The sequence below is a fragment of the Oryx dammah genome, unplaced genomic scaffold (assembly GCF_014754425.2).
Source record: "Oryx dammah isolate SB20612 unplaced genomic scaffold, SCBI_Odam_1.1 HiC_scaffold_18, whole genome shotgun sequence".
Lineage (NCBI taxonomy): Eukaryota > Metazoa > Chordata > Mammalia > Artiodactyla > Bovidae > Oryx > Oryx dammah.
The window spans coordinates 114697376-114709315 of NW_024070202.1; the positions used below are offsets into that span (position 1 = coordinate 114697376).

At 45.9% G+C, this 11940-nt stretch overlaps 2 protein-coding genes across 2 annotated transcripts; one reads left to right on the forward strand and one right to left on the reverse strand.

The window, feature by feature from the left end:
• The first annotated feature begins 2530 nt into the window (after nt 1-2530).
• On the forward strand, nt 2531-4786 carry CCT8L2 (chaperonin containing TCP1 subunit 8 like 2). Its single transcript, XM_040259934.1, has one exon. It carries the CDS (start codon nt 2531-2533, stop codon nt 4166-4168), a length of 1638 nt encoding a protein of 545 aa, XP_040115868.1. The 3' UTR covers nt 4169-4786.
• A 3090-nt stretch (nt 4787-7876) lies between these two features.
• Nucleotides 7877-8222, reverse strand: LOC120877614 (60S ribosomal protein L37a-like). The gene has a single exon (XM_040259941.1). The coding sequence runs from the start codon at nt 8184-8186 to the stop codon at nt 7920-7922; it is 267 nt and encodes an 88-aa protein (XP_040115875.1). The 5' UTR covers nt 8187-8222; the 3' UTR covers nt 7877-7919.
• Nucleotides 8223-11940: the final 3718 nt, after the last annotated feature.

Sequence of the window (11940 nt, forward strand, 5' to 3'; positions counted from 1 at the left end):
CTGACCACCATTCTCCCCATAATGAAGGTTGCAGTCCCCCTCGATGTTCTACAATACCTGTGCTCTCCCCATCACAGCTCTCCTGGCTGGTAATGAATGGCCCCCTTAGCTGTCTGCATCCCAGCCTAAGTCCACAGGAGACCACCCCTCCTGTCTGCCTTATTCACCTTCTACCCCTATGACTCAGCAGAGGCCCAAGAGAGTTGCTGAATAAGTAAAATAAATGGGAAAATGTTACTTTTAAGAAATACAACTAAGATGATCCCTTACAGGAGTATTTAAGTTTAAAAAAGAAACTATTTATATCGAGGTATACAAGTATACACCCATACTTTGCTACATTTTGTTGGTCTTTACATTTTACTTTTCTATAAGGAAAGAAGCAAGTCATCTTTGCCCCCTATAACCAGCATTCGCTATGTGACACTCTTCTCAGCGTTACTGGCTTTCAGAAACGGGGCGTGGAGGATCACGACTTTTCTAATGGAGTCTCTAAAATCTAAAAAGGTAAAATAGTTGCCCACGGTCTTCCCATCGTGGCATGTCCTAAGAAACACTTCTCATCCAAGATAACATCAAGGGGAAAATTATTAGAGTCAAGCATATACAATATGTATGATGTAACCCACTTATGTAAAACTGTGTAAATCCACAACAATCAGTATATACATATGTGCATAAAGTAATAACGTTCATCAGAATATAAACAAATACTGTCTCTGGACTGGGATTCCAAATAAGGTTTACTTTCTTTGTTTTTCCTTTTAAGTTATGTGATGAATGGCTATCATTTTTACAAAAGCAATCAAGTTGCTTTTCAAAGAAAAAGTTTTTCTCCAAATTTATGTTTTTTTTAGCCTTAATTGTATTTAACGTTCACGTGACATCCTTTTCCTTTTCTTTATTACTATCCGCTTGTCTGTGGAAATATTAAAACAACATTAACCAAACTATCACCAACCCTGCCTGGTATAATCAGTTTTAGAGTTCTACTTTTTAGAACTTTTCCTTTTTTTTCATTTGCCATTAAATGAAGTAAAAATGTTTTTTCCAAATGAAAAATATTTTTTCTCTCTTTCCCTCATTTTTTTTTAAATTTTATATCAGAGTATAGCTGATATTGTGATAGTTTCAGGCAGACAGCCAAGGGACTCAGCCAGACATACCTATTCTCCTCCAAACTCCCCTCCCATCCAGGCTGCCACATAACGCTGAGCAGAGTTCCCTGCGCTGCACAGTAGGACCTTGCATTTTAAATAAAGCAGCCTATACCAAACTGTACATGTCTATACCAAACTCCTTGACGATCCCTTCCCTTCCTCCTTCCCGGCTGGTAACCATGAATCCCTTCTCTATGTCTGTGACTCTGTTTCTGTTTTGTGAATAAGTTCATTTGTGTCATTTCTTTTTAGGTTCCCCGGATGTCACATGTCTTTCCCTAATCTTAACAGCTAGGTTCATCACAGCCAGCTAGCGTTCCAACACCTAAGGAAGCTGTACTCACTTGGTACCAATCTGTTTCCCGCACTGGTCTCACGTGCCTGCCATCTTTGTGTCCCCAGTACACTGAACTATGAGCTGGATGCTCATAATATTTGTCACACAGACTAAAAAAGGAGCAATCATTACTCCAGTAGGTGCCACATGCAGAAAGGAAGAAGCAGAAGGAAGAGAGGGAGGTCGGAAGAAGGGAGCTCAGATTCTAAGGGCAGGGGGAGGCTGGGAGGGCCAGGCTGGCTCACCCTGGTTTACTGCCTTCCTGCTCACTCTCACTCCTCTGCGTCCACGTCTGTCACTCTGTCTGCAGGCTGTTGGCCTCTTGCCCTCCCTTGTCTTGACCTGCCTTTGCCAAGTCAGTCACTGTCATTGGGAAGAGTTGTCCTGTGCTGGACAGGTTCTCACTCCTGCAGCTTGAAAGACAAACAGGCCAGCAGACACCTTAAAGAACCTGATAAGGATAAGGTAGCCAAAGAGGCCTGGACACACAGGTAACTGAGGTGGTTAGGGTTACAGAGCACTGCACAAAAAGTAAACAAAACTGTTTCCTTCTCATAACAAACCAACCCCCAACCAACCAAACGACAGGAGCCACAGCATCACCCAGAATCTGAAGAGAGTGGGTGTTTTCCTTTGGTTTTCTCTTCTCTGTCCTCATCTGTTGTCTTGAAAGTTTAAAAGAGACTCCGGGGCCGCGGGCACCGGTGTCCTTTCTCTGCTGGACAACAGGCCTGACGGCCGCCTGCCCCAGAGCCTCCCAACTCATGGTCCGTCCTTCTGTGACCTCATTCCCTGCCTGGTTCCATGTGCCACTCTGTGACTTAATCGAGGTAAGATCTGTTTCAGCACACAACCCCCAGAGGCCCCGCGGGCTCGTCCCTTTGCACATAACTCGGGGGGGTGGGAGTGGTTTTAGAGCTGAGCGCTCAGCAGATCACCCTTGTGCCTGCTTCTCCAGAGACTGCTTTTCCCTTTGACCCCTCGAGAGGCTTCAAAGATCGCCTTTCTGGGCGCCTCGCGACTGTTCTAGCGCATGTGTGCGGCCCGCTGGGCCCCCGAGCGTGCCATGGACCACAGAGCTCCTCCAACCGCGCCTGAGTTGCCTGAGCGCCTGCCGGCCGAGGAGAAACACCTGCTGAGCAGCCTGGCCGCGGCGCACACCTTGGCCCGAATCCTGCGGCCCTGCTACGGGCCCCAGGGGCGGCAGAAGCTCCTGGTCACCGCCAAAGGCGACACTGTGCTCACGGGGCAGGCCGCGGCCATCCTGCGGGCGCTGGAGCTGGAGCACCCGGCCGCCCGGCTGCTGCGGGAGGCGGCGCAGGGCCAGGCGGAGCAGAGCGGCGACGGCGCGGCCTTCGTGGTCCTCCTGGCCCACGCGCTGCTGGCACAGGCCGAGCGCCTGCTGCGGGCCGGCCTGCCGCGCGCCCAGCTCCGCGAGGCCTACGCGGCGGTGGCCGCGGAGACGCTGGCCCTGCTGCCGTCGCTGGCTGTCCGCGCGCTGGGGCCCCTGGAGGACCCGGTCTGGGCGCTGCGCTCGGTCATGAACACGCACGCGCTCTGGCACACCGACCACCTGGCCGGGCTGGTGGCGCACGCGTGCTGGGCCACGCGGGAGCTGGACGGCGGCTTCCGGCCAGAGCGCGTGGGCGTGTGCGCGCTGCCCGGCGCGCGGCAGGAGGACTCGTGCCTGCTGCCCGGCCTGGCCCTGCCGGGTAAACCCTGCGGCCAGGTGACCATGGTGCTGAGCGGCGCCCGCGTGGCTCTCTTGGCCTGCGACTTCGGGCCCGCCCGCCCCCTTGCGCCGGCCACCGCCCGGCTCTCCAGCCCCGATGACCTGATCCGGTTCCGGAAAGGCAGCGAGAATCTGATAGAAAAGCAGGTGGCCCAGCTGGCCGCTGCGGCTAACGTGGCGGTGGTCTCGGGGGACATCGACGAGAAGACCCTCACGCACGCGGACAAGTACGGCCTCATGGTGATCCAGGTCGCGTCCCGGCGGGAGATGGTTTATCTGAGCGAGGTGCTGCGCACCCCTCTGACGCCTTACCTCGTTCCTCCGCTGGAGCCAGGGAAGTGTCAGAGGGTGTACGGGCAGGAGCTGGGAGAAGCTTTGGCCGTGGTGTTTGAGTGGGAGAGTCCAGGCACCCCTGCCCTCACCTTGGTCCTCAGGGGGGCCACCGCCCATGGGTTGCGGGGGGCCGAGCAGGCCGCCTACAGCGGCATTGACGCCTACTTCCAGCTGTGCCAGGACCCCAGACTGCTCCCCGGAGCTGGGGCCACAGAGATGGCCCTGGCTAAGATGCTCTCGGAGAAAGGGACCAAACTGGAAGGGCCCAACGGCCCCACCTTCCTGGCGTTTGCCCAGGCCCTGCAGTCTCTTCCGGAAACCTTGGCAGAGAATGCAGGCTTAGCTGTCCCCGACGTGATGGCAGAAATGAACGGAGCTCATCAGGCTGGAAATTTCCTCATAGGAGTCGGGGTCGAGGGGATAATAAACGTGGCCCAGGAAGAGGTGTGGGACACCCTGATAGCCAAAGCCCAAGGACTTCGAGCCGTGGCTGACGTGGTTCAACAGCTCCTGATGGTTGATGACGTTGTCTTGGCCAAGAAAAGCCCCGCATATCCGCAGGAACTGAATCCTGAACCCAAGAAGAGGAGTGCCCGTCCCCTGTGAGAAAAAGGGAGCCCTTGGAACAAATAAGTGGCAACATCCTCAATAAAGTGGGGTCGCTAAGAAGGGCGCTGCAACCCCAAAAAATGAATGCTTGCCTTGTGTTGCCTCCAGTGAAGTCGCTCACTCGTGTCTGACTCTTTGCGACCCCATGGACACCAGGCTCCTCCGTCCATGGGATTTTCTAGGCAAGAGTACTGGAGTGGGTTGTCATTTTCTTCTCCAGGGAACTTCCCCACACAGGGATAGAACCCAGCTCTCCCACATTGTAGACAGTCGCTTCACCGTCTGAGCCACCAGGGAAGTGTTGCCTCCAAGTCTGGTGCATTTGAGTCCATTTCTTTAGATAAAAACAACATATAAAGAACCACACGCAGAGGCCTTCCTTCTTGATTTACTTTCTTTCAGATTCTTGGCTTTTTTCATTTCCTGTTTCTCTCCATCAGGTTCTGTTCCCTCCCTCCAAGAAAAGCAAGATTCAATTCCATTAAAGATTTTTAAGTGGAGTAACTGGGTTTGGGGAATGTAAAAAAAAAAAAAATGCAGGTATCTCTTCTTAAGTGTTTTGAGTATTCCTGCATGAATTCTAATATATGTGAATTTCTATCCAGATGTCACTTTAACAATCTGAGAACATCAGTTTCAACTTAAAGGAGTGGCCACTCATTTCTGTTGTGATTATGTGGGAAAAGGGAGAATTTTAAGGCAAAAAAAATCAATATAAAAGAAAAAAAGTGAGGTGGGAGGCAATACTATTTTTAAAAAGCATCCTTGGCATGTATAACAAAAGATAAGAACACACTCCTCAGAACCACACAGAGCTGTGGAGGAGGAGGAGTGTGGTGGGGAGCACCCCGCACCAGGGTGTCCTGGCCAGGCTGTGGTTACGACAAGGTGCTGTGCGTGCTGTGCTTAGTCGCTCAGTCATGTCCAGCTCTTTGCATCCCCATGGACGCTAACCCCCCAGGCTCCTCTGTCCATGGGATTCTCCAGACAAGAATACCGGAGTGGGCTGTCATACCCTCCTCCAGGGGATCTTCCGAACCCAGGGATCGAACCCAGGTCTCCCGCATTTCAAGGCAGATTCTTTACTGTCTGAGCCTCCAGGGAAGCTCATGACCGGATATCCCGAGGCAATAGAGAGGGGTTTGAGTAGAGCCAGAGCATGTTACCCCAAGCCTTTCCCACTTAGCTGTCTGAGTTTCTCTGTCTCTGGGGAAAGAGCAGCATGTCGGGGCAGAAGTGAGGTGATGGGATGCTGCAGTCTCTTGGAATCAAAACAAAAAGGCTTAAGCATTTGGAGAGAAAACCAAACTCAAGAAACAACTGTCTTACAGCAGGCAAAGATTCTTTGAAACCCAGAAGTGAAATTCTGAGAATCTGTTAGTGAACAAAGGATGGTGGATGAAAATGTACTAGAACTAGACTCACTATTACAAACTTCAGATCTATACAACATCCTCCATGGGTGGGTCTGTCCTTGTTTATCTTCATTATTAAATCTTAGCAAATATAAGTAAATGCTGTCATCCTTCTCCCCTGCCCTCAGGTTCCATATTGTTCTCATAGAGTCTCAAATTCTATAATCATAGTGATGATGACAGTTAACTTTGTAAAGCAGTTCAAAAGCACTTTGTACTCATTTTATTTAATCATCAAAACAAACTTAGGAGAAAGAAGCTTGTTTTCGCTCAGCTGCTGAAGACACAATTGAGCTTCGGAGAAATTAAGTGATTGGGCAAAGTTACACAGTAAATAGAAGTGGAAAACCCATTCTCTTATTCATTATTTTATTGCCCCAATCAAATTCCTCTGTTGTGCTGTTTTCATAGACATAACCCCTATGATTATGAAGAAAGTATGTCTCAAAATGGCCCTTGGAAAATGTACAATTAGTGTTTTCTAAGTTAGGCAAAAAGCCATATTCATTTTGCAAAATAAAGATGGCTCTTGCTCACAGAGAACATTTTGGTTATAGATCCAAGACATATGTAAGTCAAATAATGTAACTTAGTATCTTTTAAATGCCCTAACTTTGATACACAAGTGATTTTTTTGATAATTTACTTGGGGAGAAATCATACTGTAACATTACCATCTCCTTTCCCCTAGACAGACAGACATACACACAATTATATATATATATTTCTCTGTGTATATATAGAAACAGAAATAGACTCACAGACACAGAGACCAGACTTGTGGTTGCCAAGTAGGGCAGGGTGATGGGTGGGAGAAGGATAGACTAGGAATTTGGGATTAGCAGATGCAGACTATTATATACAGAATGGATAAACAACAAGGCCCTACTGTATAGCCCAAAAAGCCATAATCAATATCCTGTGATAAACCATTATGGAAAAGAATATATATATATATATATATATATATATATATATATGTATAACTGAATCACTTTGCTATACAGCAGAAATTAACACAATATTGTAAATCAACTACAATTTAAAAAAAAAAAAAGAAGACTGATCAAGAATAACCATGAAGGGACTAAATTTATCTGGAATTAACTAAATGAAATATTCTACCATCAGGGAGAAAGGGAGCAGGAAAAAGAAATTTTAAAATCATCTAATTATAGAAACCTTTTCAACACATTGAGTGCAGGACTTGGAAATTCAAACTTTCTACACATGGAAAGACCAAATGAGGCATCCAGACACTCTAGCACTAACAGAGTTTGCCTTTGGTTACTATGAAGCTAAGTAAGAGAGACTACAGTGGCAGTCCGTATCAAAGGACAGATCTGAGATGCCGTTTTTATTCATCACACAGGTTGAAAACAAAATCATGGCTATCTCCATAAGTTTTCTTCTCACTGAATGAATGCATCAGAAAGGAGCGGTGGATTCTGGCGAGTGCCTCTCTGAACTTCACTGAATGCACAACGGAAAACGTTTTCATATCCAGATCATTACACATTTTAAAAGACATCTTTACCCGTGTAGTTACCCCGTATTGTCTCCTGTGCCCACTGACTCCAAAAACTAGCACTGCAGAGACCCCCACTGTGGCTGCATGCCTGAGTTTGCTCTCCAGGGAAGCACCCCAAGCTCTGGCCGAGCATCCCTGCCCCCAACCCCCAGCAGTGAGATCTACAAGCCAGTCCCGGTCTTGCCTGTGTAGACGCCAAATACTACGTGTTCACATTTCATTCCTACATTCATTTTGATTGAAAACCTCCTTCTCCCTTAATTTTATTAATGCAATTTGTGTACAGAAGGTGAAATAATCCATTGCAATATTGTCTCATGTGAAAAACAGTTTACAAAAAGACCTGAATGTTTTTCCTACATTAGATTTTAACCTAAGAAAGATCTACACATCCTATAATTTCTGAAACTTACATAGAAAACATTTCGAAATATACCCAGATGTTACTGAAATTTAGCCTTGCTTGAGATATAATCAACGTATTAGTTTTAGCCACATGACAGAATGATTTGACATAGGCATGTATCGTGAAACAATCACCAACGATTAGCTAACGTATCACCACACATAGTTACAAGTTTTTGTTTTTTAATGTGTTTATTTATTTGGCTGCATTGGGTCTTAGTTGAGGCCCATGGGAACTTTGTGCACAGGTTTAGTTGCCATGCAGTATGTGGGACCTTAACTCCCTGACCAGGGATTGAACCCAAGGCCCCTGCATTGTAAGGCACCTTCTTTTCTGTTGTTGTTGTTGTTACATAAATTAACCCATTTATTACAGGCTAGCAGCATTATCTGCCCTTCAGTTCCTCCAGTCTCTGACAGCCGGCTCTCCAGTGATAGCAGAGGTGGAGCCGCAAGTCCAGGCCCCGCCAGCTACTGTTCTCACGCAGGAACCATAGAGCCAAACGCCCCCAGCGTGTCTCATCATTTTGGTTTTGCCACAGAAGGAGCAGGTGTAGTCGGCGCGCTGGCTGATTTCAATTTTCCTAGCCATTTTCCTGAGGGAGGCACGGGAACGGGTCCCGTATTTGCCCACGATTCTGACCTCCTCGGTGCGTTTCACCATGTTGCGGCAAACTAGGTCCAAGCCCAAGAGCTGTAAGGCGTATTCTTAACCCTTGGACCACCACGATCTGTGTGCGTGTGAGAGAGAGAGAGAGAGATAAGAACGCTTACAATCTGTTCTCTTGGTAAATTTCTTTTCCTTTTTTTTTTTTTTGGTAAATTTCAAATACACACTGTTAACTAGAGTCACCATGCTATACATTTCACTCCAGGACTCACGTGTCTGGTAACTGGAAGCCTGTGCTTTTGACCTCTTTCACCCATTTTGCCCACTCTCCACAGGTACCCCCAACGTCTCTGCATTTGCCAGTCAGTAACTTGGCCTCGGTATTTGAGTTAGTTTTCGTTTCTTTGTTGTTGTTCCTCATATAAGTGGGTCATACAGTATTTGTCCTTCTCTGACTTATATAACTTAGTATGATGCCCTCAAGGTCCATCATGTTGTTGCAAATGGTAGAATTTCCTTCCATTTTATGGCTGATTAGGCATCACAGACTCGATGGACGTGAGTCTGAGTGAACTCCGGGAGATGGTGATGGACAGGCAGGCCTGGCGTGCTGCGATTCATGGGGTCGCAAAGAGTCGGACACGACTGAGCGACTGAACTGAATATACCACTTCTTTATCCATCCATCTACTGATGGACTCTTAGGCTGTTTCCATGGCTTGACTATTGGAAATAATGCTGTAATGATCATATGGGTGCAGATATGTTTTCGAGAGAATGATTCAAAGTGTTCTTCCAATAAATACCCATAAAGTAGTTCTATTTTTAAGTTTTTGAGAAATCTCCATACTATTTTCCATAGTGGCTGCACAAATCTACATCCTACCAGAGGTGCACAAGTCACTTTTCTCCACATCCTCACCAACACTTATCGTTGTCTTCTGTTTCTTTTGCTATCTGTTTGCTGCATGGGGTCTTAGCTGCGGCTCGAAGGACCTTTGATCTTCACTGCAACATGCTGGGTCTTTAGTTGCAGCATGTGAACTCTTAGTTGCAACATGTGGGATCTAATTCCCAGAACAGGAATCGAGCCTGGGCCCTCTGAACTGGGAGCAAGCAGTCTTAGCCACTGGACCACCAGGGAAGTCCTTGTCTCTTTGATAATAGACAAGTGGAAGGTGAGAGCCCATTATGATTTTCTCTTTTAAGTTTTTACTGGAGTATAGTTGATTTACAATGCTGTGTTAGCTTTAGGTGTACAGCAAAGTGTATCAGTTATGCATATACGTTTACCCATTTTAAGATTATTTTCCCATATAGGCCATGATAGAGTATTGAGTAAGGTTCCCTATGCTATACAGTAGGTTCTTATCAGTTATCTATTGTATATATAGTAGTGAGTGAGCAGTGAGTTATCTATTTTATATATAGTATGAGTGTATGTCAATCCCAGTCTCCCAATTCATCCCTCCCCTCCCCATTCTGATTCTGATTTACACTTCTCTGATGATTAGTGTTGTTGAACACCTTTTCATGTACTCAAATGTTGGCATTTGTATGTCTTCTTGGAAAAAAATGTTCAGATTGTAATTTTACAATTACATTGTTTTTTGCTATTGAGTTGTGTGAGCTTTTCTTTGAAATTTAAAGTCGGTATTCAGATGTTCAGCATCACACCACAGAGGTCCATCCATAGAGACTGAGGTGTCAATGTAACAGTTTGAAATGATGCTTTCCTATTTCTGTGCAAATGTTTATTTTGCCCTATACAACGATAGGCACTAAGTAGTAGAGAATGAGAATACCATCAATGATTTGAAATATACAAATAGTAATATAATATTTATTCAGAGAAAATATTGTTCCTTTTTACTCCATTTTTCTATTATGTTACAAATTCATTAGCTATAATTGCTTTTCTCCTCCCGCCAACATTTTATTTTCTCTGTTGTCTTTTCACTTGGTTTATTTCCAACCCCGAAGCAACCAGTCTGTCTTTTCTTTTGCCCATGGTTTCTACTTCTCCATCAGTTTGATGGGCTCTCATTACAACAAGTAATTAATATTCTTTGCCTGTTGTCTCTGGCTTCTTGAAATGCCTGCTCAACCTTATTCTTTTCCATCTTGGGTGAGTTCTTTTTTTTTTTTTCTATCAGTTTTAGAAACATGATTCCCTATTTTCTCCCCAAGATCTGGATTTCCTTTTCTTAAATCACATTTCTCCTCCTTTGGAAGTTCCCTGATGATTCAGTGGTTAGGACTCTGTACTTTCACTGTTAAGGGCCTGGGTTCTATCCCTGGTCTGGAAACTAAGATCCCACAAGCCAAGTGGCCAAAAAAAAAATTTTTTTTTTCTTAAATTTCTCTTCTTTCTTCCACTCTCTTCTGATCTCTTCAGCATTTTACTCTCATAAAGTTTTTCTTCTACTGAACTATTATTTTGAACTTAATTAAATAATGGGTTTCTAGAAGTGGTGACAGCCCCAAATTTTCTTCATTCTTCACAGTAAACTGTGGAGAGTTCTAGAAGTAAATGTAGCTCCTTATATTTCAAGTAAGAGTGGGGGACATTTGGATTCAGTATCGCAACTTGAACATGTATTCAGTGCCAACTCAGTGTTAAGAACTACCCAGATACCAGGAATTAACTTGGCCAACAGGCAAGGAATCTCAATCAGGCAAACTTGTCCTTTAGAGATATTAGAAAGTAGACAGAAGATAACTAGAAAAGACATGAGTCACATGCATCTCTTGCTACAGCCACTGACTCATGACACTGTGTAGATGATCAGCCTACGGAGTGAATGAATGAAGGAAGCTGTTTTGAAACCTCCTGGATGGTGTGGGGCTGTGTCAACACCCAACTCCCATCTCCTGCTACAGGCAGAGGAACTGAACGCCTCCTCACCTTCCTTGGAATCCACCAGCACGCTCCTCAAAGGGAATCTGGCTCCTCAGAGGGACTGGCACTCTGGCCAGTCTCAAAGCCATCTCAAAGCCGCCCTGCAAGCAGAGACCTGCTGATCTACTTGACCAGCTCCGCCTCCCCCTCCCAGGGGTCAGATCTCTGCCCCCTCCAACTCTCTCCCCTTCCTTCCCTTGTGGATATTTCCTCCTATCAGTCTCTTGCATGACAGTCCTGCCTTGGCATCAATTTAGCAGAGGACCTGATCTACAGAAATGTAAGATTACCTTGAAATCTAGATTTGTCCTCCTGAGTGAATGACCTTCCTCTTCTCAAAAGTCACTCCAGGAGAGATAACTTCAGTTTATAACCAACTACCTCACAAGCCCTCCCCACCTTAACAGCCACTCCCTACACCACTCCCTAAGGGAACAGCAGTCCACACCTCACACCTCCCCCACTTCACCTAACCAGACACACCCCTTCCTCATTTGTAAATATTAATATTCATCTGTTTGAGGCAAGTACGCTTGTCTTTTGAATATATTCTCCCTTTCTCCTCTTCAGTTCTCCTCTTACTAATGTGTTATTACTACATTAATAATAAAATGTCTTGCATAAGAACAGCATTCTTGTTTCTTTCCTGAGCCCTTTACTGGAGAAGGAAATGGCAACCCACTCCAGTCTTCTTGCCTGGAGAACTCCATGGACAGAGGAGCCTGGTGGGCTACAGTCTGTGGGGTCGCAGAGTTGAACACGACTTGAGCACCCAACACTGAGCCCTTTATAGAAACATTACCTCATCTGATCCACATGGACACTGTGAGATTAGCCAGAACCAGTATGATCAGACCCACTTCACAGACACAGAAACTGAGACCGAAACTAATCTTCCGGGTTGGG